Source organism: Rhamphochromis longiceps, linkage group LG9 (assembly GCF_057381845.1).
Source record: "Rhamphochromis longiceps isolate RC_006_pf linkage group LG9, R_longiceps_female_GT1.1, whole genome shotgun sequence".
NCBI classification, from domain to species: Eukaryota; Metazoa; Chordata; class Actinopteri; order Cichliformes; family Cichlidae; genus Rhamphochromis; species Rhamphochromis longiceps.
This window is the reverse complement of record NC_140565.1, coordinates 28,645,013-28,672,241: the sequence shown is the minus strand read 5'-3', so window position 1 is coordinate 28,672,241 and position 27,229 is coordinate 28,645,013. Positions and strand designations below refer to the sequence as shown.

The 27,229-nt window shown below is 37.9% G+C and overlaps 1 protein-coding gene across 2 annotated transcripts in view; it reads left to right on the top strand.

The window, feature by feature from the left end:
• LOC146662495 (cadherin-18) overlaps positions 1 to 27,229 on the top strand; it is a 210,486-nt gene that overhangs the window by 119,173 nt on the left and 64,084 nt on the right. For both annotated transcript variants that reach the window (XM_085419158.1, XM_085419157.1), the window contains exons 2-3: positions 7,011 to 7,543; positions 26,025 to 26,319. In XM_085419158.1, the coding sequence (XP_085275284.1) occupies positions 7,313 to 7,543; positions 26,025 to 26,319 (526 nt within the window). In that variant the 5' untranslated portion in view covers positions 7,011 to 7,312. The remainder of the gene's footprint in view (positions 1 to 7,010; positions 7,544 to 26,024; positions 26,320 to 27,229) is intronic.

Genomic DNA, 27,229 nt, shown 5'->3' with positions numbered 1-27,229 from the left:
ATAAACCTTTTCTCGAATTTCAAATCTAGTTTGTAAATTTGCCGGTAAAAGTTTAGTAAAAGCTTTATACAAAATTATGGATGTATTGTAATTAACCAGATCCTGGAATTTAAGTAACTTTGCCTGAAGAAAGAGTTTGTGAGTATGATCTAGATAACCAGCCTTGTGAATAATACGCAGTGCTCGTTTCTGTACTGTGACTAATGGATTAGTTGTATTTTTATATGTATTTCCCCACACTTCCACACAATATGTAAGATGTGGAAGAACCAGGGTACAGTACAGAGTACGAAGTGCATCTTTATCAAGGAATTGTTTCACTTTGTTCAAAACTGCGAGGCTTCTGGAAATTTTGGTTTTTATGTGTCTGACGTGGGGTTTCCATGAAATTTTATTATCAATTACGACTCCCAAAAATTTGTTTTCACTCACATTATCAATTGGTACACCTTCAATGATAATTGGTAATTCTACATTATATTTTAAATTACCAAAAAACATTGCTTTAGTTTTATTTATATTTAATGATAATTTATTTATGTCCATCCATTTTTTTTATTAATTTTAGCTCCCTGTTTACGGTCATTACAAGATCAGTATAATCATCGCTACTGAAAAATATGTTGGTGTCATCTGCGAACAGTATGAGTTTAAGTACTTGAGAAACATCAAAAATATCATTTATGTATACATTGAAAAGTTTTGGTCCCAACACTGACCCTTGGGGAACACCACATGTAATACCAAGTTTCTCTGAATGGTAATGCCCAATGCTAACATATTGTTCCCGACCCGTTAGGTAACTTTTTAACCAGTTACCAGCTTTCCCTCGAATACCATATCTTTCCAATTTATCCAATAATATTGAGTGATTGATTGTGTCGAAGGCCTTTTTGAGATCAACAAAAATACCAACTGCATATTTATTTTTATCCAGTGTATCAGTAATTTCTTCTACTGCCTCAATTATCGCCATTGAAGTGGTTCTTTGCGTTCTGAAACCATACTGACTGATAGGTTTGTAGCTTGAACCCATCCGCTGGAACGTTGAAGGCAATATAATTACACTGCAAAGCAAGACACAAGTAGGCAAGCTTCTTCATGTTTCTCGTGCACGGGAGAGAACCGGACAGGCACCGTTCCTTCGCTTGACCCCAGTTGCTCTCGTCCGTTCTCCCGTACACTGTCCTTTTATTGAGGTTACATGAATATGCATAAGTTCATTAACATATGACGTCTACATACACACAAAGAGTACCGTGTGTGTGTGTGTGTGTGTGTGTGTGTGTGTGTGTGTGTGTGTGTGTGTGTGTGTGGCCTGCTGATCAAAGGGTCAAACATCCTTGGTCAGGAAGAGGGTAGCCTCCCCCTCACCCTAGATGGTTCATCCTAGATAACACGGTGAGGAAGTCCTGCAGTTCATCTAAACAAAGAGCACTTAGACTAGAACAGACGCAACTACGTTAATCCTACCATAAAACAATAAGACACGGTATGACCTCTCATGCTCCCAAAGTGCTGTCTAATACACACAAAGTTTGCAGACTATCAAGGATCAAAACCTCTACCAATCTACAACTAATTACAAAACTCTATAAGCATATATAAGTAAATATTTCTAAGCATAAATGACAATCAACAATACAAATCTAACACTGACCAACATTTATTATTTGATGTTTTTCAAGGAATTTTTCTAATCTTGAATTAAAAAGTTTTTCTAGAATTTTTGAGAATTGAGGCAGTAGAGAAATAGGCCTATAATTGGTAAAACTGTGTTTGTCATTACTTTTATATAGTGGTATTACTTTCGCAATTTTCATTTTTTTTGGAAAACAACCAGACTGAAATGATAAATTACAGATATATGTTAAGGGACTAGCAATATTCAGAATAACCTGTTTAACTACAGACATATTTATGTCATGATAATCCATTGAAGACTTACTTTTACATTTTAATGTGATATTTATTACTTCTTGCTAATTTGTAGCTGAGAGGAACAGTGAAAAGGGATTTGATTTTATATTACTGATATTTTCATTTTTATGACACGGGATGTCTGCTGCTAGTTCAGGGCCAACATTTATGAAGAATTTATTGAACCCATCGACAATATTACTCATGTTGTGATTTTCACCATTTGCATCAGTAAAATATTCAGGATATGATGTTCCAGAAGATCCTTGTTTAATTAAGTTGTTTAACACATCCCAAGTTCCTTTTATATTGTTTTTATTTTCATATAATCTTCTTCTATAATAAAGTTGTTTGCTCGTTCTTATAATATCAGTCAATTTATTTCTATATGCTTTATATCTTTGTTCCACTTCTTTTGTTTTTACTTTGATGAACTGTTTATACAGATTGTTTTTCTTTTTGCAAGCATTAATAATTCCTTTTGTGAGCCAAGGACTTTTTATCTTTTTTTTCTTTGTCATGTGTTCGTTTACAGGACAATGTTTATTGTACCACATAGTAAAAATATCTAGAAAATTATCATAAGCCTTGTCCACATCTGACTCTTCATACACCGAATTCCAATCTTGTTGTGCTAAATCGAAATTGAAGGCATGAATTGCTTCTTCATTTATTGTTCGCTTTGCTATCATGATCTTGGTATCTATTTTTTTTAAATCACAGTCACACAAAGTAAAAACTGGTAAGTGGTCAGTTATATCACAGACAAGCAGGCCACTATTAGTTTGGAAATCCATGACATTAGTAAAAATGTTGTCAATAATAGTGGCGCTATGTGAAGTTATTCTGCTTGGCTTTGTTATTGTTGGATATAGTGATAAGCTGTACATCGTGTCAGTAAAGTCATCAATGGCTTTTAACCTTGTTGGATTTAGCAAATCAATATTAAAATCACCACAGATAAATTATAAATTATAACTGACGCGCTTATAAATGTAGACAGTCTAGCAAACATTCTGCCAAAATCTTTGCGGTTGCCTGTGCTGCATAACCCATCCTGTTAAGCGCTGCACATATTTAAACATGCCGTTGGCTGAAGGCTGCTCAAAACAATATAATCATCATAAAAAGGGGGGAAATTATTTCCATTGATGGAGCCAGATGCTGTTGATTTCATGGCTCCCTGAAATGTATTTTGCTTAGAATCAGCACGATAATCAGACAATTAGGAGGCTGATTGAAGTGAGCCCCAGGAGGTGAAAGTGAAACTACTGGAAAAGATATTCTGACACCCAGTCTGACTTGCTCAGGTACCTCAAACGGTTCACCAGTGCTTTCCCATGTAGGAAAATGTTTTACACTGTCACTGAATTGTATTACTGAGTCAGAAAAAGTATTGTGATCCAAGAAACAAACCTTAAAATCTCTAAAACACTTTATTTATGATATTGCTTTACAATTTTCTGCAGGGTTTGGTATAATTTTCTCAGATATAGGTGGAGAGCAGGGGAAGCAGGATTTGGGCGTAGCTACCTATAGAGATGAAAATCATTTCCAAGATTGCAGGTTTAGTGTGTGGTTGAGTATTTATCCTGCTCAGCTTTAGTCCAAGACTTTGTACCACACCACTTTTCCTTTCCTTTGACTGCACGGGCTGACATTCAGTATTTCACATTACAACCACTGCACTTAGTGAACATGACCAACAACTATAGTTTAGCTCAATTTGTGTGTAAAGATATTTAATACATGGGGATTAGCCAAGGAGTTCTGAGCACATCTTAATCCACATGGAGGAGAAAAAAAATTTTTCTAAAAAAAATAATTCAGTGATTATCCTTCAAAGTATGTGACAGTGGTAAGTTGCATTAATATCCTGTTTCAGCATTTCTCTCTAATGTTGACACATGCATTGTAAGAGATAGAAGCACACTTTGAAGTCTGTCAGCTCCTTTATCCTGTTATATATCAAATGCAAGTATTTGTCCTCTTGATAATCCCTGTGAAGCTGCTATTCTGCTGTAACACTTGAATGCTAGACCAACTCTCTGCTGTACGTTAGTATTCAAGACTGTGGAACATTTTATTATGGGGGGAAGAGAAGGGAAACAAAGTACAAACACACTTTTCCTCCCTGTATTTATTTCCTTTTTTTTTAAAACATTTTTTTGTATTCTTGTACTGTATTTGTGTTTATTCACACTTCATTTATCATTTCATGTTCAAATGGAGAACTTAAGTTTTAATTTAAAAGCAAAAGACATGGGCAGAGGTTTTTAATTAAAAAAAATCCATGCATTATAAATAGTTTAGTATAATATTTGACATTATTACTTGCTTCAAACATGGTTTTTTGTCATAAGCATTTTTTTTTTTAAACTTCCTGTCTTCTCTCACCACTGGTCATGGCAGGTGGCCGCCCCTCCCTGAGTCAGTTTCTGCCGGAGGTTTCTTCCTCATAAAAGGGAGTTTTTCCCCTCCCACTGTCGCCAAAGTGCTTGCTCATATGGGTCCATATGATTTTTTATAAAGCATCAAATCACAACAAGAGAAAAACCCAACAGAGTTGAATTGAAAAGTGGAATTGAAATGTCAGTCAGTATGTTCCAATTCTACGTCTGGATGCAGTCAACATGCATTACAGATGCTTTCTGTAAATATGGAGCGGACATGTATCCTGTCAGATGCCTAGTATGCGTGATTAGCCAAAACAAGACTTAGAGTTTGCTAACCCTATTTTTGCTTTACTGTGAAGGTGAAATTCAAATGTTTGACACGGTACATTAACTGTATACTCTAAACTAGAGATGGACCGATCCGATATTACGTATCGGTCCGATACTGACGTAAATTACTGGATCGGATATCGGAGAGAAATAAAAAATGTAATCCGATCCATTAAATATCACAAAAGCTCCTCACAACACTTGCTCTCTCTTGTTTGTTTTTTGCCCACTTTGCACTAGAGAGAGGAAACCAGCGGCTGAACAACAGCAGCACGTTTAACCTTGATAAGCTGTTGTTAGATTTTTTTTTGGTATTACTTTATATACCAGGATCTTTTTCTACGCAGCTGACGGCTGGTAACTGGGCAGGGGCGGATGTAGCAAAGTTTTGACAGGGGGCCAGGTGGGGCATTAACAGGGAAGAGGGGGGCACAAAGACATACTTTTCTTTCTTATTCTCATTTAAAATGTCTAGCTTTTAATAAATAATTATCTGAATCTTACACCCAAAGTTTTATTCTGATGTAAAATATATAGAAGTCCATTACTGTATATAGTAACTGTTAAGTCTAATATACCCTAGTAAGCTATAGTACTTTTTCCTTTGGAAAGATACCATCTGTGCAGTCTGCAATTCTGTAGAAGAAAGATGATGAATCTATTTAATTATTCTTGAAAAATAATTTAATTCTGTGCAATTTTTTTTTTCCACACTGCATCAAATTAAAGTTGATTACGTCGATTAAGCATCATGAGGTGGTTCCCTATTTTTTTATTTTTTTTTTTGCTGGGAGTTTGCAACCATAATAGTTAGAAATATAAAGCAACCTAAGTAATCTTTACAATACCAGAATAGGAAGGATGGAGTAGGTTTAAGTTTATTAGATTGATCAGTATTGCTGAACTATGAAATATTTTGGGTGCAGTGTATTGTTTTACATACAGGTATAACAGAATAGCTTTAGTGTTGTTGTTTATTTAAAATTGAGTATGAACTTATACAAAATGCAGCAAGATATAAAAAAAAAAAAAAACACTATCGGATTCATATTGGTATCGGCAGATATCCAAATTTATGATATCGGTATCGGACATAAGTGTTATCGTGCCATCTCTACTCTAAACATGATTTACAAAAATGGTGCAAACTTGTCCATGACAAGGTGTTTTGTTTTGGCCTAAGGTAATTTCAACATTTGTGTTCATTTAAGTTGGTAACAGCGGACAGCTCTCCAGCTAAGTACTTTTAGCTTTGCGCATTACAAGGAAAAGAAAAAACCCAACAAAACTCATTATGCGTCTCTGTGTCTTTACAGTTATACCTACTACTAATGCACAATTTTTCCTCCTCCTGTGTCCCCGTGCAGTAGAATCACATATCAGACACTGAAGTTGGACATTTTTCTTTAGTTGTGGCATCAAACTGAAGGGCATTTCAGAATAGCAAGGTCACATTGAAAAATTTCCTCAGCAAAAAAACAAAAAAACAAAAAGGAAAATGAGCAGTGAATACTGATGTCATGCTTCAGCAGCAGTTAAATAGCACATCTAGCTTTAAAATACACCCCAGAAATCAGACAGTTCACTCACTCATACCTCCTCCTTAAAGGCCGCTGAGTTGCAGGTGCGCCTGTAATGCACATTCTTTTTAAAGGGAATTCAGGGACTGACTGCGCTTCACTTGAATGCACACTAAGAGAAATCCAGCAGTGCTTGCAGTTATTTTTTACTACTTTAATTCCATCTTCGATACTGTATATAATTTTGATTTAGGAAAAATATTCCTTCTCCCTTTTTTCCATTCCACTGCCATCTGAAAATCACCTTCTGCCTTACGTCTGAGTGGCTTGATGTCTGTCCTTTTCATTATAAATGTGTTTCTTCCTGCCACATTTATTATTCACTGTGCATGTGGCACAGTCTTCAGCCTCACAGTACGCCTTAGCTGTATTTAAAACATCCACATTAAAAAAAAATAAAGCTAATAAAGGTTTTAATAAAAGGTTTTAAAGTCCTCGTTTGGGTCACACTGTTGCGATCCATGAATCAGACCTTACAGGGCAGGATCAGTCACCAAGCGCTCTGACCTCATAGGCACGGACAACCTTATTAACAGCACTGTTACTCAAGAAGTCAGAAGTTGTTTTGTTATCTGCATAATGGCAAAATTGGCTGCAAGCAGGATTTCTTGCTGCTTTTTTTGTTTTTGTTTATCACAGTCAGCCAGTTTGAAGTGGGCATCCTCATCTGTAAGGATTTACGAGCTGCAATTTAATTGGAGGGAATTAGTGAACATTTAGCTTCTAATATCCATCAAATTAATCTCTAACTCTGTGTTTCTCTTCCCTCTTCTCCCTCTCCCAGGAAATCCAGAATGGCTTCCGGGATTAACCTCTGCTCTTCATAGATCTACCCAGAAGTTCACGTCCATGTGTACAGCCTTTCTTAGTCGGGGAAATTCCATAATGTAAATGTATATCGCTTTGGGTCATGAACCTTAGAGGATCCTCCCGGACCATCCCATCTATAGTTTGGATTTAGATTCCTCTTTTGCTGGGACTACTGCACAGGTCTGCAGCGGTGGCTGTAGGTGGCAGCTGCAGCGGCGGCGGGAGGACCTTGCCACCTCGAAACGCGGGGATAACTTTACAAAAGCACACGCCACCATGAGGATATCCACCACCTCTTGTCTGTGTCCCTTTCTGGTCTGCCTCTGTTTCATCCAGAGGTGCTCTGGGGCGAGCCATCACGTTCCTACCAAAGTGCCCTCCAAGAACCAGACCAAACTGGCTAATGGGGAGACGGAGGTGCACCACAGGCCTAAGCGTGGATGGATCTGGAACCAATTCTTTGTTTTAGAAGAACACATGGGACCAGATGCACAGTATGTGGGAAAGGTAGGGTTTTTATTCAATTGACTGAAACGTGGAGGAAAAAAAAAGGGAAAAAAAACACTATTTTTATCTCAGGGAACTTGCTTTTAAATGCTTACTTGACATTTTTCTCCCCCCCCTCCCCCATTTTCTTTATTATTTTATAACAGTTTACAAAAGGAGCAAGCTGTTTAATTGCTGTGTTGGCATTATACATGTGCCCCCCACTACACCAAATCCCTTGTCTTCTGATGTGAAATATTCAGGTCTCATTTGTAAAGGTGTGTAGTTCTGACATTATGATGTCCAACCAATTCTGTCATGATAATGTCCAAAAATGTGCTCTTCTCTGGAGTTAATGAGTGCCTCTCAGCATGCCTACAACTCTGGGAAGCCAGCTATGCGCAAGAGTGGATTAAGGCTGAAAGTGAGAGTAGCCCTCTACATCAAGCCATCTTTGAAGTGAAATATTAGATTTGGTTTCTCTGTGGGAAATAAACCCAGATTTGATCAGATGGTGGGAAATTAACCACTTCAGTAAGAAATTGGACACTGGCACAGTAAGCTGGGATGCCTCGTCGTTGGAAATGTTACAAGTGCCACCGGAGTGTCAGAGTGACTGATATCCCTCACAGTGGAAAACATAGTAGTGGGTGTTCTTCCTGGTTGTGCAAGGTATGATGCAGCCTAGTGTTGGCGTTTGGTTGTGACTTTTCTGTCAGCTCCACAATAAGCCACAGGGAGCTGGTTAAGTCCTCTGCTTGCAGATTGCCTGCCCTTATCTCCTGAAATGTGAAAATGTGTTTCTCCGCTGCAGTGATCATTATTCTAGGCACTCAGGCACAGACTAATCCTCAACTGCGCTCTGAGAAAAAGGGAATGAGAAAGGCAGAACGCTTCTCTGACTCCACATATGTCTGTATTTCAACAATGGTACTATTTGAAGGGGGAAAGAAAGGAAAGAGGGATGACATGCTTGGACAAAGGGTGAGATGGGAAAAAAAAAAGCATCAGCAAATATCTCTTTCAACCTTAAATGTCTGCTATTCGTGCCAATCTGGGATCTTTATTGTTGAAAAGTTTTCTTTTTTCCCTAATATATTGTAAAATCCCACATCGGCACTCCCAGAAAACCAAAAATATATAATCCTTATCATCGATGAGGCATCGCATCCTTAGTAGAAGCAGTAATAAACAATAGCTGCACCATATCTGGGGCACCGGTTTGTTGATGCACTTACTGCATAAACATGGTTACTTTTATATTAAATTTGTCCACTGCTTTGAAGTTCACGATTGTTAAGTTCGCTGACTGCTCTGTGCTAGATCTGCTGCTACCTTAAGGGTACTCTTGTTCTGCGTGTTCACTCTGTGTTTGTGTGAGTGTTTGTATATGTGTGTGTGGAGGGTGATGCTGATGAAAGCAAAGTAAACACAAACAGCTAATCCTGGATGATAATAAATCACTGAGAAGAAACATAAACATTATTAAGGAGTCAATTTGACATGCATGTTTAAAGAGATGAGGTCTCCAGATGGTAAGCACAAAAACATTTAATTATGTGGGTTGAGACAAGTGTGCAGTGTCCTAATGTGGCCAGGAGACAGAATGACCCTTAATTAGACAAAGACAGGAGAGGAGGAGGAGGAGGAGGAGGAGGAGGAGGAGGAGGAGGAGGAGGATTAATGCACTTGGCAAATTTTTTTTTTTTTTTTTTTTTCTTTTTCCCCCTTTGCTTGATTAAAAAACTCTGGACGTTAGCAAGCAGCAAATGAGCAGCTCCACTGCAGGGAATTGCCAACACTCATCTAAAAATGTAAAATTTGAAACAGACGTTCCGTGATCATTAAAAAATTCAGATAAAGTCATTGCATGGTCAAAAACCCCCAAAACAAAACAAAGAAAAAAAACCAAAAAAAAAAAAAAACCCGCCGCTTTGTGCTAGGACATCTACACAGTCAAACATACGTGTCTATCGCATTATAAGATTTGGCCTTTGATAGTCAGATACCTCAGGTGAACTTTTTATCAATACTTTCACATACGACAGCATAGAGAGACGCCTGGGAATAAGTGAAACAGCCAGTCTGTCAAGAACATTTTAATCCCCCGAGGTATCCTATAATCCCCAGTGACACCTTTCTGGGGGGGTTGATGCATTTGGAAAATGACAGCTTCGTGCATGAGTGAGACGCAAATGCTTGGCAGGGGACAGGGCTTGTCCAGAGAGTAGACAGGAGACAACCCATTCTCCCAATGGGAGGTGCAAATGTATCCATGTCAGTCAGCTCAGCAGGCTGCTTTGAAGTCGTAAGACGGGTACAGATTGGACCGTAATTTTTTGAAAATGATGGAAATCCCCAAACCCTGAATACAGTATATGAGTGAAGCTTCACTGACTACTGTGACGTAGTGGAAGCTGTTGGAACCAGATCCCCTAGTCAGGAAATAAAAAACTTCAAATGAGTTTCACTGGGTATGCGCCTGCCGCTAAATTATACCTTTAATAATGCGATATTTGACGGAGTGGGAGCTCCAGCCCAAACTAGAGGGAGCACCAGTTGTCTTATCCTGCGTTCATTTGCAGAGCAAAGTGGCAACCTCTAAGATGGCTAAATGTTTTATTCATGCATCTAAAAATGGATTGTGCTTTGACAGAATCAGGCAACTGTCTTGTTGTATGTATAGTAATAGCGCAACAGTGCGAAGAAGAAGAAGAAAAATAGCAAAGTAAAGTTTTTACATAACATTTCTTTTCATCATCATTCTTCACAAGGGCGTTCAGATGTTTTCAGCATTAAACCATTGAAGCGTTACATGAAGTAACAAGAGAAATTTCACAGCCAGCATCTCACCATTAAGCTGCGCTGTTGGAAACTTTCTAAAAAAGGGCAGAAAAATATTCAGCAACCACTGAGAAATATTTAGGGACACAGTCATCCGCAAGAGCGAGGATGTGTGTCTGTATGCATGCAAGAGTGCTAAAGATGCACTTTTCAGTATTGATTGCACTAAAATTACTGTTCAGATGTTGATAAAACATGCACGGATTGACTGGCCACCTTGAGTTGATGTAGGTATAAATGTCAGCTGGGTTTGCTTTCAGCCTGATCTGTGACACCAAACTTGCAGAGCTGATAGTGCGCTATTAATGACATGTTAAAAGCTGAAATACCTTCGTCTTTGATGTGCCTGTTAATTCAAAACTGAAATATTTTCCATTCATATGCACATCAAATAGATTTTTAGGAGCTGCACAGTGAATAATTTAGAACAGCAGCATCATATTTATAGTCCTACTTGATTTATTTACAAATCAAGTAGAAACTTATCTGAAGCTTTCTGGGCCGCGTTCCAGGAAGCAGGTTTAGTGAAGAGTGTATTAACCCTGAGATGAGGGAAACTCTGAGTTTTCCTTTAAAAAGAAAAACTTTAACTTTGATTCCCTTAATGAAGCAACAGACCAGGTCAACCTAACCTGCTCGCTGGCAAGCTTTCTTCAAAAAAAACAAAACAAAACAACAACAACAAAAAAACCTTGAATCCTCCCCTCCTGATGCACCTAAGCTAAGCGATTGATATTTGGAGTCATTTCATCATTCTTCAGAGCGCATTAATTTGCATCCGTTTATGCTCAGGTTAGACATTAGCTTGTTATTTTCATTCGTCCATTTGTGTTCCCTCTGCCTATACAGTTAAGGGTTGCAATGTGACAGCCTATGCCAGCGGTCACAGGGCGAGAGCCAGGGTGCACCCTGGACAGGTCTCCAATCTGTCGCAGGGCTAACACACAGAGACAACCGTTCACGCTCACATTCACACCTCAAGTCCGTTTAGAATCAGCAGCTGGCCTAACATCAGTTCCTCTACACTGAAACATTTACTGTTTCCTATTGTAGGAATCTTTTTTTTTTTTTTTTTTGTGATCAGCAACACTCACAGATTGGATCTTGACTCATGTTCACATCATCTCCATGTTTCTAAAACTGGATTAAAAGCAGAGTTTTAATGTTTCATCTTAAAAACATGCTGGCACGATGAAATACAGTAAAATGCTGGGCAACATTTTTAAATATATGTTGTCTGAAGTTTGAACCTCCACATCTCCAGGAAATCAACTAAATGAGTCTTACTGGTTCTGAAAGTCACAGACCTGTAAGTAAACTGGTTAATCCCACAGTAAACTGGGATTACAGCTACATTTATTAACTATAATAAATGTAAAGTTGATAAATGATGACTGCATGGCACTGAATAAAAGGACATCATCATCATCCACACAGACATAGATTCATATTCCTCCATCCACTGGATTAAAAATTAAGGTGTTGCTGTTTATTTACAAGTTGCCATGGTGAATATAGGCAATAAGTTCCATTGATAACGATCCTTTCCCCCCCCCCATTAGTCATGGATGCACTTAACTCCGGTCGAACACATTCACAGCTGTTTGAACCAAATCTGGTTAATGCAGCATCTTAAGTTAGACTCCTTGTTGAACAATTTGCTGGTTTTATTTACCAATGTTTGAGCAGAAGCCTGTACTATAAAGGCAATATTTCACCCCGAGCAGGTAACTTTTTTAATAAAATTTTATAAAATAGTCAATTATGATAAGTCTGTCGCTTACAGTGTCTGCATTTTTACCAGTTTTGCTTCCTGGCTTCGAATAGGTTTAGCTTTATTAGCGCGCGCACACACACACACACACACACACACACACACACACACACACACACACGTTAAAGCCTGGGCTGACTTAGATTCATGTCACGGCTTATTCTGACTGCAGGCATCAGGGTAAGTGAATATAGAAATCATACAGATTCTGTGGGTATGTTGAAATTGCTTTCCAGCGCAGGCCTCAGGTTTGGCTTCTCTGCAGGTAAACATGCGAAGAGCAAAATGGTAAAGACATTTGTCAAAATCCATTCTAAACAACTCGCTATAGTCTGACAATGATTTCACTTTATGAGGTTTGTTTTTTAAATTTATCAGAGTTTGTAAACACTGACTGGCAGGTAGTGTCATAGCATGAGGATTGCAAACGAGAGAGGATCCAAATGCAGGACATAAAGGCAGACGATAAACAAAAGCAAGCTCTTTATTGGCCAATTTAGAGTCTAAAAAACTAAAAGTCTAGGAAAACAAAAACACAGTTAGTAAAACATCCAAAATTATCAAAGTCCAAATGATTAGATAAAATAGGAATCCGGAAAAACAAAAGTCTTGGAATTAAAAAAAAAAAAAGGAACAAAGAGGGCTGCACAAAACAGATTTAGCACAACAGGGAGCACAGACAAATGAGCTGACAAAGAGGAAGACAAGACTATTTATACTCTCAGGGCAGATTGGGGGATGACAAACAGGAGGGGAATGAGACACAGGTGAAAGCAATTAACGCAGGTGAAAAAGAAATTCAGGGGAGGAATCGCAGGATACAAAAGAGAGCTAACCTTTAAAATGGGAAGTAATTAGAAGTAGATGGAAAATGAGAAAAAAATGGCAACAGACAAAGAAACAGTGAGGGAACTTAAACTGACATTAATAAATAAATAAGACGTATTCGATTTTAAAAGTAATAAATAAAAAAAACACAGAATCACAACAAAAAAAAACTAGCAATGGGAGAGCCCATAATCATATGGAAGAAAAAATTTTAACTTTGATTTCAGACACAAAAAATGATTAAGAATGAAACCCAAACGGTTTGGATAATTTGTGTACTTTTTATTATTATAATAAAATAATAATGATTAATGAATTTCAGTATCAATTAGGTTAGCTATTAGCAAGGTTATTGACTAAAATGGCATGTAGAAAAAAAAAGATATTTAAAGGTTAAAACAAATTGAAACACCTAAAAAAAAAAAACTGTAATATTTGTAAAAAAATAAATAAATAAATGTTATTCTAATTTAGCTGGTGGATGTGTTCGCAGAGACATTGGATGTCTACAAGAGTAAGACTCAGCTGCTTTCAAAATGTGTGTTCTGATTGTCATACCTGTGCACATGTCCTTAAATGCTGGCATATATCCTCCATACATTAAGATTGAAACTAACACAAACTAAACTAAATTGAAAAGAAAAAGTCAAATCAAAATAAGATTAAAACCTTATTAAAAAGCTTTGGGTATGACTATACAACCAACTTTTGCATGATGACCATATTGTATGAACACAAAATTAAGTTTAAAGAAACCAAATGATTTATTATAATCAGTCTTCATTTGTAAAAGCTGATCAATATGTTTTTATATATTCTAAACGCAACGCAATTACTCTTTGACAAAAGAGAACAATTAACAAGCGGAAGCTGGGTTAAGTAAATTACACTTCAGAAAATTATACAACTATGTAGACAAGCCTTATTTCCAAGGTGCACTCCCTCCTCTTTTTGCTGAAGCACTCAACAATATTAGCACAATTTAGATACTTGGAGCCTCAACCATTTGCCTTCACTCACTATGACTGACTATGAGGCAGAGGCTTCAAGTTTTCAAAAGCTGATGTGCTCACATTTTCATTTCTCTCATTCAAATATCAAATTTAGCAGCGGTTAGAGGCAGAGCTGTTAAATTAGTGTAAGAGTTGCTTCCAGGACAGTGATAATCTTATTACTGTATATCAAGAAGTAAACCATCCTTCTGCGAAGACAACGACTCATTCCGTTTCCCCCCAGATGTCAAAATAGAGGACAACTATCAGGGCGGATCCGCGATGTGCATCGACGGCATGTCTTCAGCACGCCCCTCATCACCACCTCTTGATGTATGGTCATTAGGCGGGTGCTTCATCATCAGGGTTTACTGTGACTGTTACAAATCAATTTAATAGAAGGGGGTGCTCAGAAGAGTTGATTGGGAGGGAGCATGGTCAAAATGTGGTGATAATCAGACAATCAAGCACACCCACATAAAAAGTGATTAAGTCCTCTTGAGTGGAGCATAAGAGCCGCGATTTAATCAAAAACAAACCCATCCCCTTCACTAATTGCAAATATGAAGCCAAGACATTGATTATCAGCAAGGGTGCATAGCCTCCTCATTTCTCTTTCCTTTCCAAGCCCCCACCCTCACCCCACTTGCCATGCACATTGTTGATGAAACAAATGTTCTTCGGTGTGACTCTCACCTTCAACTCCTGTGCATGCTTTAGAAAGACCTTCTTTCAACATCAAAGCAATGTTTCAGAAACAGCATGAACTAAATGTGTCTATTCTTTGTCTAGTGCTTTTCTGATTAACAGAGTTGTGAAACTACGACAGTGCACATGCACTGGTAAACAAAGATGTTGACCTAGAATTATGGACTCGCTGCTTTGTGTCCCACTAGTCCCCAGGCTGATTTAACTGGTCATAAAATTAACATGCGACTGAACATTAGCTTTCTGGAAAACCAGTTAGAAATAGGATAAGATTCATTTCTGGAAAAAGGTTGTATTTGACATGTAGTATGAAATCTGATCGAGAATTTTATGTACTTCGTTTTCTGTCTGCATGGAGAACATTCTTCTTCACTCAGTTGATATTGATTGGACATATCAGCTCCACAGTGGCTTCCTTTAAACAAACATAGAGAAAACAAGAGAAGCTAGGCACATACATTATGTAGATCTCTACACTGAATACTACAAAGTCATTAGAAAGGGCATTCACCAATAATGCAATCCAACGAGACACATACATTATCAGGCTTTGTACAATGAATGGGATAGATCTAGTGAAGGAGAGAAAAGAAGTATAAGGGGGGAAACAGATGAAGGTCAAACTGCGTAGCCACTAATAATGTATCAGGATGGCACTCAGTAGAGTGTATCGCAGCTAGTGTGATGTAATTGTTAATAGGGCTGTTCGATATAACGATATATATTGGATGACGATATAAAAACGTCTATCGTTTCATTTTACGCTATCGTTTGTTTCGTGGTGTCGCAAAATAAACTGTTTCCGGCAATATTTTTTCATCGTCCTGATGGTCACTGTAGTGGCTATATTCATTTCTTAAAGTTCTCTCTTTCTCTTATATTTAATACTGTTGTTATGCGTTGTGGTTAGCAACAACGACAGTAACACCATCGCGTGTCCGCTTGTTTATGTTCCACAAACCTTTCACAATAAAGCTCAAGATCCTGTTGAGACTTTTCAAAATAAACTGAATCACTTGAAAGAGCAGATTATTTACGGATGAGAAGTAAAAAAAAAAAAAGAGCCGTCAGGTGCTAAAAAATAAACCTTAGACTCAAACGTTAGAAGAGGCTTTTCCCGGCAGCACGCCGTGTATTATATACTCACAAAGAAAACGGCGGCCGTTACAACTTATGTCTAAAAATGTATAGTTTCATGCATCGGTTAAAACACTCGACTCCAGCTACATGACGCGCAGCTTGAAACACTTCCTGCAAGTCGAGCTGCCCGAGATTCACAGAATTTACAGAAAATGTTACATTTTTGTGATTTATATCGTTATCGGGATGATAGAATTCTTATATGAGATTTTGGTCATATCGCACAGCCCTAATTGTTAAGATTCTGTTACTGTTTTATTTTAGGAAGTTGATATTTGCACACTCCATTTAAGTTCACAGGCAGGCTTTAAGTAATTTTCCCGTCTCCACCTGTAATGGGAGAAGAGTTATTCTGGTTTGATTTGCACACAGCTTCTAAGCCGTTTGCCTGATTGCTGCAGAACCAGGCAGTCATTCAGCTCTCTTTCTTCAGCAGAGAAGAATGGAAGGAAGAGAATTGTTGGCATGGTGGTTATGTCTAAGCCACAACTTAATGCCTTAATAGTTCATGTTCCAATATTTCATAAATTAAGACTTTTAATCTTTACCTATAATTTTTTTGCCATTGCATTTAGAACTGTTTGTTCTCTGTATGTTGTTGGTTGAAAAATAGCTATGTAGGGGGACTAAACAGCTCCTAGATAATGTCCCTTTTAGTAGTAAAATCTGTTAATACATTGGATGATCAGTTGGCAGAAAATTGCTAATTCAATATTTGATGGGTCAAGCTTAGGGATATGTGGTTTTGATGTGTTTCTTTCTCATTATAAAACAAAGGATTTAATATTTTTCAGTTGTGAAATCTGAATCTGTCAAATTTGTATTCACATCCGTTTGGTGTAAAGATTCATTGGCTCACTGTACCCTGTGAGTCAGCTAGTCTTCGAAGTCTTTCATGTCTACTTACTTGTACCTTTGAAATTACATTTCTAAAGCACAACCTTCACCCGAAAGTTTTGACAGAGCATGCTTGCCAGGTTAGGCTTGATGACTGGGCAGACAATGTCGATTTCATTCACATTTTTCACACCAACTGCAGATTGATACTTATACTGAGTTTTAATCAGCAGCACAGACACAGACTGGGACTTGACACTGCATTGACACTGATTGGGTCAGTCACTATAACGTGCAGAAAATTGTTCGAATTGAAAAAGTACACGAAAAATTACCTTCAGATGGAGAATGCACACCAGCCATTTTTGTTCTTACCACCATTGAAACGTTAGAGAATACAAAACATGAAGGTTTTTCATAGAGAAAGTTATAATCTTCTCATAAGAGACAACCCTGAGAACTATACCAAAAAAGAGGAGAACTGCTGTTTGAAGAAAATTAATCTATAGTGTCAGGACCTTCAAAAGTCACAAATTTCCTTTGGAGAGCCGATGTTTTTCTTCAATTTTTTTTAGGGACAAAAAGCAAGGCTTTGGCTGCAATAACCAAGGTATTGGATGCCATAGCCCCTGAGACATGGACCGTGGCTCAAGTCCAAAAAGTTTGACACCAAAGTGGATGTGAAAAAATAAAAGCACCAAGTGGAGGACAAGGAGCTGTTAGCCTAAGATTCAATTCAATTCAATTCAATTCAATTTTCATTTGTATAGTGCCAAATCACAACAGTTGCCTCAAGGCGCTTTGAGTAGAAAGCGACTGCTGTTGTATAACAAATATTAAACTAGGGCATAATCACTATTTTGTAGAAATGTTGCAGTTGTGGGACAGCTAATATTATGAAAGCCGAGAGTCTCTCATGAAGTGCGGAGAGTTCTCTATCAGAATATTTTAAAAGAAAAATGTACACTTAAGCCTTTCAGCTAAGATGTTGTATTCTTTTAAAATTGTGTTTATTTTATGAGCTTTTTTATTGTTGTTGGTTTTCAGACTATAAGTAAAATCAGGTAAGAAATTATTGAGGGATCACATATTTGTGTATGAAATATTTCTTTGCACAGTTTAAACACAGCAGTGGTTTTATTTATTGACTGTAAATACCAAGGCCCTGGTGCCAGTGTTACTAAGTGAATTTTTAAAGCTCTCCCGTTAATTTATATGAAGTTATGAAACTTTTTACACTTAACTCTTTTTTTTTCAGCCATTTTAAATTAGATATGATGAGAGGGTCCAGTAACAGGCAGCACGGTGGCACGGTGGTTAGCACTGTTGCCGCACAGCAAGAAGGTCCTGAGTTCAATTCCACCATCAGGCCGGGGTCTTTCTGTGTGGAGTTTGCATGTTCTCCCCGTGTTTGCGTGGGTTCCCTCCGGGTACTCCGGCTTCCTCCCACCATCCAAAGACATGCAGCTTGTGGGGATAGGTTAATTGATTAATCCAAATTGCCACTAGGTGTGAATGTGCGAGTGAATGTGAATGGTTGTCTGTCCCTATGTGTTAGCCCTGCGACAGCCTGGCGACCTGTCCAGGGTGTACCCCGCCTTTCGCCCTATGACAGCTGGGATAGGCTCCAGCGCCCCCCGCGACCCTGAAAAGGATAAGCGGAAGCGAATGGATGGATGGATGGGTCCAGTAACTTAATTATTATAGCAGATGATGATGATGATAATAATAATAATAATAATAATAATAATAATAATAATAATAATAATAATAATAATAATAAATGTTACAAATTAGTTTTGTTGTTGTAGTAACATTTTTGGGTACACAATTTCTTTGAACCTAACGATAAAAATCAGTTTAAATGTGGCACGTACTCATCAGAAATATTGCTACCATTAAGTGTATGTATGTGAGCATGGTGAGTTGTGGGGCATTTTGGAGCATGAACTAAATTAAATCACCAAAGAATGAACAGTCGCAGATGGAAAGCCACAGAGGGAGAGAGAAGGCTAAATGAGCTGGAGTGGCTTTTATCCTGGCTCCCCAGACCAGATATGCCAAATCAGCTGATTACTTCAGCTGAGCTTTGCCATGGTGTGTTCAGGGACATCTACATAGAAAGACAGGTGCTGTCCACATATTTAGACAGGGTTTGTTAGACAGGGTCCTTTTAAAGGGAGGGTAAAGTATGAAACCACATTTGTAAGGCTACATAACTGTGTGACCCTCTTATTAATTAATTCTACTTGTAAAGATTTAATAAATACACCAGAAGAATTGTGTGAAAAGTGAAAAGTGTGTGAGTGTGTGAATGTGTGTGTGTGAATGGGTGGATGACTGGATGTGTAAAGTGCTTTGGGGTCCTTAGGGACTAGTAAAGCGCTATATAAATACAGGCCATTTACCAATTGCACATAGTGCAAGATTAGCAACAATAAATATAATTAAACCAGCTATAACTCAACACAGCAATCTTATATTACAACAAAAACAAATCAAAAATAAGCAAAAGAAAAGAAAAATACTGCAAATACTATACTATTTGATTATTTTGATCAGTTGTTAATGTGAACCCTTTCAAAGGCTGGTAGTCAGCTGGTAATCTGACAGGGCTCGTCAGTGTGGAGCATTTATATGCTACCCAGGATTGCATGAGTTACACAGGGCGCCGTGGTTTCTCCCACCATCAAAAAATGTGCCAAGATTATGCTGCCTGTCTCATCCCAAGACACTCGCGGAAAACACATTTCAAATATGTTTCCTGGTTAAATGTTATATGCAGGTGTAGAAGAAATTGTTCGTGTGCTGCTCAGTTATTGTAATTTGCGGGTGCAATTTTTCACATCATGCTTTAGTAACTCATAATTTGTAATTTGAGAATTTCTATTTGTCATCAACTCTGACAGACTAAATGGGCGATTCTGTTACTGTAATCATAAGTTACAGCTTTAGTTTGATTACGTCTGACCCATTAACTTTATTATGCTTTCCAGCATGACTACAATGAGTAAAATCCATGTTTAATGTTGCAGAACTTATGTTCTAGCTGCAGATTTCTTTCAGGTTGGAGGATCCCTCTCTTCCTCAAATCTCTTCTCTTCCTGTAATTGGCTTGACAGTACCAAAAGTAAACTGGTTGGCTCTGAGTACCAATTAGCTTGTGAACACAAACAGTTGCAAGCCACTCTCAAGAATGAGTCTACGTAGCCCAAACTGTGAAAATATACAGCATGTTGACAAAAGAAAGTGAAGATACGCTATAGATACCGGGTTGCTCCTGTGGGCATATGATGAAAGCACAAGGTTGGTTTTCTTTGACATTGGAGTGTTTTCGCTATGCAGCTTTAGAGCTCCAGACTCTGTTGATCTCTTTAAACTCCTCAGAAATGCATTTCCAGCTGCCAGCCACATGCCAATCATCTATTCGACTAGTCTTTAATATAGTCACCAGTAGAGGCAGAGAGATAAACACAATCCTGTTTTGATGGCCTGTGGATGAAAAGAATTCCTCAAAGATTTTGTGCAGAGATATCAAAACAACAAGGTTTAGAGGTTATATTTCACCTTCCTCATAAATTCTTGGACCTTTCCTGGCAGCATTTGTGAAAGATTGTCATGCATTTTCATTTATTATTTACTGCAAGACTTGGACATTGCCATCATTTTCAATCCCCCATCATCTGGATTGCCACACATGGTCTTGATGTATGCTAAGTTCACATCAAGCCCGCTCTGTGGTTTAACAAAATTGACACTAATTGCATTAAGGCAGGATGTCATGAAATTTTCCGTGTGATCAAAATTAATGAAGTATAAATAAAATATTCCAACACTGAAGGCGGAATGTAGTGGAAGCACCCACTGCAGAGAAATAAAGCCTAGTTTTCAAAATAGTGTGACAGCAAATTGCCACAAGCTTGTTTTGGTACAGTTAGGGGAGGAAATATGTGAAGTATAAATGTCCCCCTTAATAGCAGTGATGGGGACCATAAAGGGACAGTGGTAAAGTCAGGGTACCGTCCTGGGTAAAGTCTATTAAGTTTCACGGTATTTACGATTAAATAGGTTATCAGACTTTTTAAAATAATGTTGATTTAAACCCCAAAGTAGGCAGATTTTGTAAAATTACTCGACATTTGGGTGATTTGGATCACCTGTGGCCTGGAAGGGAAAATAATATCTAGGGGAAAAAAGTTTGAAAGTCCACCTCTATGTTTAGAAACTATTTATTTCTGTTTATGGTATAATGGATGGTTACTGTTATGGTTCAAAAATATTGGGGATGGACACCAGAGGAAAAACCCACAATAACAACACTGGTCCGGTCGGGTTGAGTCAAACGATGATTTAATGATCACACACACGTGGGAGATGGACACTGTATGCAGACAGTCTCAGATCTCATCTCAAAAAACACATCACCATAGTTTTATGAAATCAGGGTATTAGAACGCCCCCTCATGCGTAGTGACAGGTGTAATACAATCAATGTTGACAATTTTATTTAACACAAAGAATAACATTGTCTCCTTCCCGAGGGCAGACGCTGACTGCCCCCGTCTCCTGGAACCGTCTGTACCCTGCTAAGACACAACATGGCAGCTACAAGGACTCTTTCATTTATTAAGACCATCAGTGTGTATTGCTCTAAATCAAGTATATAATATTAAATGAATATTGCTGGATCAGCTACTTCTACTTAAAACATATTAAAACATGACTAAGCACAAAATCATCAAGAATAACATCTTATAAGTGCTGTGTAAGCGCGTGCGGCCTTCCAAGCTCAAAGCCTTTGCCCTCCATAGATCAGCCAGACTCGCGCTGGCTGTAGCTTTTAACCTTTAATTACCTTGAGCACAACTCTAGAATGAGCAACAAACTGCAATGTGTATGGAATGATCATGGTTACATCTGCAATGGAAAATCATGTTATTATTCTGGTACCTGTAAGAAAAGATCAAACTAAAGTTATCACCATCACTGTAATGCAAAGAATAATGTAAGATCAAAAACTTCAATTTATGCTTAATGCAAAGCTGGTTATATACTTCTAATGAACTAATAATGGCATATTAAAATATTAAATGATAATGAGAAAAACATCCCCTCCTTATTCTACATTACCTACAGCAATGTTATGATTCACCCAGAATTCATCCAAATCAACAAAATGAAGGGACAAAAATGAAGGGACGGGGCTATTTTTTGAACATGAATACATTTGAAAAGCTGATCTTTTCACATGAGGATCAAGTCCACTCACACCCTCTCACTTTAATACATACACCTTGCTAATTCCAGGTCATCTTTTGAACTGTTTTCATTCTTTTTGGTACAGATTCAACAAGGTGCTGGAAACATTTTTTAGAGATTTTGGTCTATTGTGACTGTGTCATGCAGTTGCTGCAGATTTGTTAGCTGAACATCCATAATGCAAGTCTACTGTTCCACCACATCCCAAAGGTGCTCTACTGGAGTGAGAACTGATGACTGTGGAAGGCATTTGTGAACTCATTGTCATGTTCAACAAACAAGTTTGAGAAGATTTGAGCTTTGGGACATGGTTTTTTATCTCGTTAGAAGCAGCTGTCAGAATGCTGACACGGTCAGCAACAATACTCAGGTAGGCTGAGGTGTTTAAAATATTGTTTAGGGAGGGAATAAGGAGGGAATAGGGAGCCCAGAGTGTGCCAAGAAATTATCCCCTGCACCATTATACCACCACTGTTAGCCTGAACTGTTGATGCCCAGAAGGATGGATCCATCCTTTCATGTCGTGCCAAGTTCTGACCCTGCCATCCAAAAGTTGCAGCAGAAATCAAGACTCGTCAGACCAGGCGACATTTTTTTTTTCAATCTTTGCAAATTGTTAGCAGTTCTCATTTGACAGGAGTGGCGCATGGTGTGGTTTTCTACAACTGTAGCTCCTGTGCTTCCATTTCCCATTGCTCTACATTCAGAGAAGCGTTTCTGCATACTTTAGTTTAACAAGTTGTGTATTATTCACTGTTGCCTTTCTATCAGCTGTGACCTCTGGCATCAACAAAAAACTGCCATACACTGGATACGTTCTCTTTTTCAGATCATTCTCCATAAACACTGGCACAAACAACCATGCCACATTCAAAGTCATGTAAATCCACTGTTTCCCTTATTCTGATGCTCAGTTTGAACTTTAGCACATCGTGTTGACTATGTCTACATTCTTAAATGCACTGAATTGCTGCCAAGCTGGAAATCAACTTGCATTAACAAGCAGTTGTACAGATGCAAAAAGTGGCCGATGAGTAAATGTTATAAACTCTGAAATATTAAATGTAATGAAGGGAAAATTTACCTCAGTTATATTTTGCTGAACACCTATGGTTGTGATTTACTTTTTATAGCAGAACCGTGTCTTCTAAGGCAGCAAGGTAAATGGACTAGAGAAACTCTAAAAATGCTGAAGAGACCATATTTGTTAGCAGAGAAGGTTGGGGAGCTTGAACATGTTGATGATCAAAATGGACAGACTATTTATCAAAGGCATTGCATGTGCTACATGTCTATCATGAAGATGAGTCAAGACCACTTACCATACTGAGCAGGCATCCTTATTGCTCATTAAACTCCTTTGATTTAAACGTTCATTGTCTTATTGTTTTATTCTCAGCTGCTGTACTTTGAGCCTATGGTGTTTATGTAACGACCCGCAACCTGTTAACAATCATTCGTCATCCATAGATTTTGGAAGGCAATCATCACCATGTGCATCATTGGTTTGTGCTTTTGCCAAGCATAATATATTAACTCCTTCAAAACAAGTCAATGGCTAAATTAGCAGTCTGACTGGAGGCAAAATTGTTTATGAGCTGGAGCAGAGTGCTGCTTGATAGAAGCGAATACGTGCATGTTGAAGATATAGAATTGAACTGTTAAGTAATATCTGTAATTCTCTGTTTGAATTATTTAATATATTGGGTGATTCGATTATCCTTCTACAGCCAACACTTGAAGCTAATATTTCTAAATTGCTGGAACTGAATTAAAAGTGGGTCAAATCATGTCTGAAAAGTAACTTGTGTCCACTAGTATGTGGACACATCCTGATTTCTTGCTTTGTAGGTTCATATTAGTACAATCAAGAAGCTGATTAACCACCTAATTCAACAGGATCTTTGACTGCTTATCTAATTACAGGCTTGATATTTACCACAGAAAGGACAGTCAGCTCTCATCAAGAGTCAGGCTGCAATCAGCTGCAGCTTTCTAATTAGTCATTTATTTGCTAGTCCAGGTTTTGATTAGATGTGGCCAGAGGACCTCTGCTGAGGACATGTTAAATAACTCTGTGTATTCTATAACGATTGTACATTTTAGACTATGTGTCCTTCTTTGCTATTCTAATTCAGCTTTTCTTTTACTCACATGAAAGTGAAAATAGAGCAGCGCTTTAACATCACATGTCCTATTGCATGTTACAGGGAGGTTATACAGCTTTTCTTGTGGTGCAAAAAGCAAACACAAAAAAGACACAATATGATGAGTCTTAGTCAATAACGAGTGCACTCCTAAATGCGCTCAATGAATTGAATGGTAAGATGAATTGCTACTATATTTAGGTTACTTTGAAAATGGGCTGTCTTGTCTTCAGTTCTGCACTTCAAAACATTTTAGCTGTGTCCTAATTCAGACGCTGCACCAGTCCTTTTTCTTCCCCCCCCCACAATAAAATCAAAGCTGCTAGCTGGCCACTTGTTAAAAATCCTTGATAGCACATTACCAACACTTTCATATACACTAAAAATAATCACTTTAATTATTTATAGAAATAAACAATTCTTTGTCAAATGATTTTCAGTATAAGCCTTTGTGACTCTTACTTTGTAAAATGATACAGCCAGAAAGCTAAATACTTGTACCAGTTATGTTCCATTGGTTTAAAGTTCTCATTAATGTCTTGTGCTAATACAAAAGCAACTGCTTCACAGTAATGTTGCTCCAGTGTTTCTATGAGAGCCTTACTGCTTCTTTATCTCATCTAGGAAATGGGTCTAATTGCTGTGGTTTGAGAGGGTGTGCTATGCAGAGGGTTTTCTATCTTATTTGGTTTAGGTTTGTATTATAATACTGCATATACTGTACATTATCATCATTTGGTCCTTGTCAAACTGAATTTGGGAGAGTGTGTTCCATCTCAAGGACAAAAAGGTTGATATTCTTAAGCTGACAAAGCACTGAGGAAATTCTTTATTGCGTTCAGTGTTTTTAAGTTTCATATCGCTGAGCCCAAACTCGATATGTCAGTGGAGAAGGTTATTTGTTGACAAACTAGTTTAGGCATCTAAGGCTTTGACTTGTGTCTCCCTGGAAACACTGCTGCTGCACCCCTGCAAATCAAACAAGTCCCAGCTTGTTTCTTGTCTGTGTTTGCAATTTTTTAATAAATACTGATTTTTTTTTACGTTTTTTCTTTAGCGTGTCTATGATTTACCCTCTGTGGTCCTCTGTTAGGAACTGTTGGTGACTGTGAAAATTTAGTGCTATGACAGATGCTGCTAATTGTCATTGAACAGAAATGTGACTGTGATTTATTACTTCTCAGCTAAAAATAGTTAATGTGAGAAATCTTTTCCACTGATCCACTGAAAATATCAGTTTGTATGAGTTTATGTTCTTTCACCTTTTGTGTTGTGCTGCTTACTATTTAGTCTTTACAACTAATATAAATTATTTATCTAGTGCATACGTGCCTACATCTATGTGTCTCCATAGACTAAATCTTCCCTCAAACCAGATGCTTTTTTATTGCTTAAAGATGAAAAAATTAAATTGTTCAAATCTGAATCTTAATACCATTATATCCTTCTTTTGACATTCTGTAAAATAGTAAAATGTTATTCATATCTAACCGCCTGCTGAGCTGTGGGGATAAAAATCTTAACCCTTTTGGTAACAATTATGGCTTAATAAGTGGCTTGGTTTTCTCTTCTTCTCTCCCCTGGTGAGAAAGAAGAGCAGCTTTGGAAGGATTGTCCCCCAAAAACTTCAATCTCCAAGGATGCATTACTTTAGCACGAGCCAGAGAAAGGATTTTCAAGTTAGATGTTACAATTCTAATACTAATTTTAATATTTTTCAACAGTATTTTATCAGTTTTTCTACAGATCATTTCCAAGACTCCAAAGCCTTCATGTTACTAAGACCAAAATCTGCAGATATTCCAATTAATTTCATGATGAAGTTGTAATTAAAATGAGAAAAGCTTAAAACAGACTTTAAGTGTGCCTTAGTAATTTTATCTTGCAGGTATTTTGCAGTTGTTAAGAAGAAATTTGACTTTGCACTGTTTTTTCTCCATATTCACACACACTTTGTCTGTTTTTCATTCCAGCTTCACTCAAACTCAGACAAAGGTGATGGATCTGTCAGGTACATTCTGAGCGGCGAAGGAGCTGGGACTATATTTATCATCGATGAGGTGACAGGGGATATTCATGCCACTAAGAGCTTGGATCGGGAGCGGAAAACACATTATGTCCTCCATGCGCAAGCATTGGACCGTAACACAGAGGAGGCCCTGGAACCAAAGTCAGAATTCATCATCAAAGTACAAGACATCAATGACAATGCACCCAAATTTCCAGATGGACCCTTTGTAGCTTCGGTCCCTGAGATGTCTGAAGTGGGTGAGTAGCTCTTCAAAATATACTGGACCTTCAAGTGATTGTTCTCTACTGCCAATAGCAGTAAGCCTCCATTTGAATGGTTTGAGAGATGAAAAACTTTTGTTGCTTTTCAAATCTTCTTCATGTTTATAATCCTTTTTAATCCATCATCTTAAAAAAAGAAAAAAACGTAAAACAAAACAATAAATTACAGTTAGATCTTTGCCTTTACACACTAAAGTACAACCCAAAGCTCCAACAAGATGGATTTAAAGATATAAGTGTGAAGAACCACTATCAAATATGTCATTACCCCATGCAGCATTCTGGTTTGTCCTCTGCGATAATGTTCTCCAGAATGTTTGATGTTCTGTAAGCCAGCAAAGTCCTCTTTCTCATCTTTGTTTTCTGGTTGCTGCGATGGTTTCCGTCCCTGGTGGGCAGGTCTTTACAAAGCACTCAATAGTGGCTCTGCAGCAATCCCCGCCATTGAGACAGTGAAGTCTTCCATATCACGGAGAAAAGTAAAGCCTCTATCCACCTCCACCGAGACAGCGTCCCATACGCATAGCATCTTGTGGCGAACATCGATGTTGTATGTCTTTACTCTCTTGTTCTGTTTTTAGGTTGTGTGAACAATAGCCACCATTTTCTCAGTCCAGTGGATTCTGCTTCAAGACACAATAGCTCAAAAACGTTACTCTAATATTTCACAACACTCTTTCAAAATATGTAGGTTGTCCAAATGGTAGACAAACTGCTGTCAGAGCAATTTTACTCGGTATACAACGTGATAATAAATTCTTGGCGCTGACAGTTTGTTGAAAACATTCCATTTCTATCCATCTGTCTAAAGGAATCTCCTGAGTTACTGGAAAATTCTTTAAACAGAAAATTAATAACTTCATCAGCTCCATGCAGGAGCGAGACG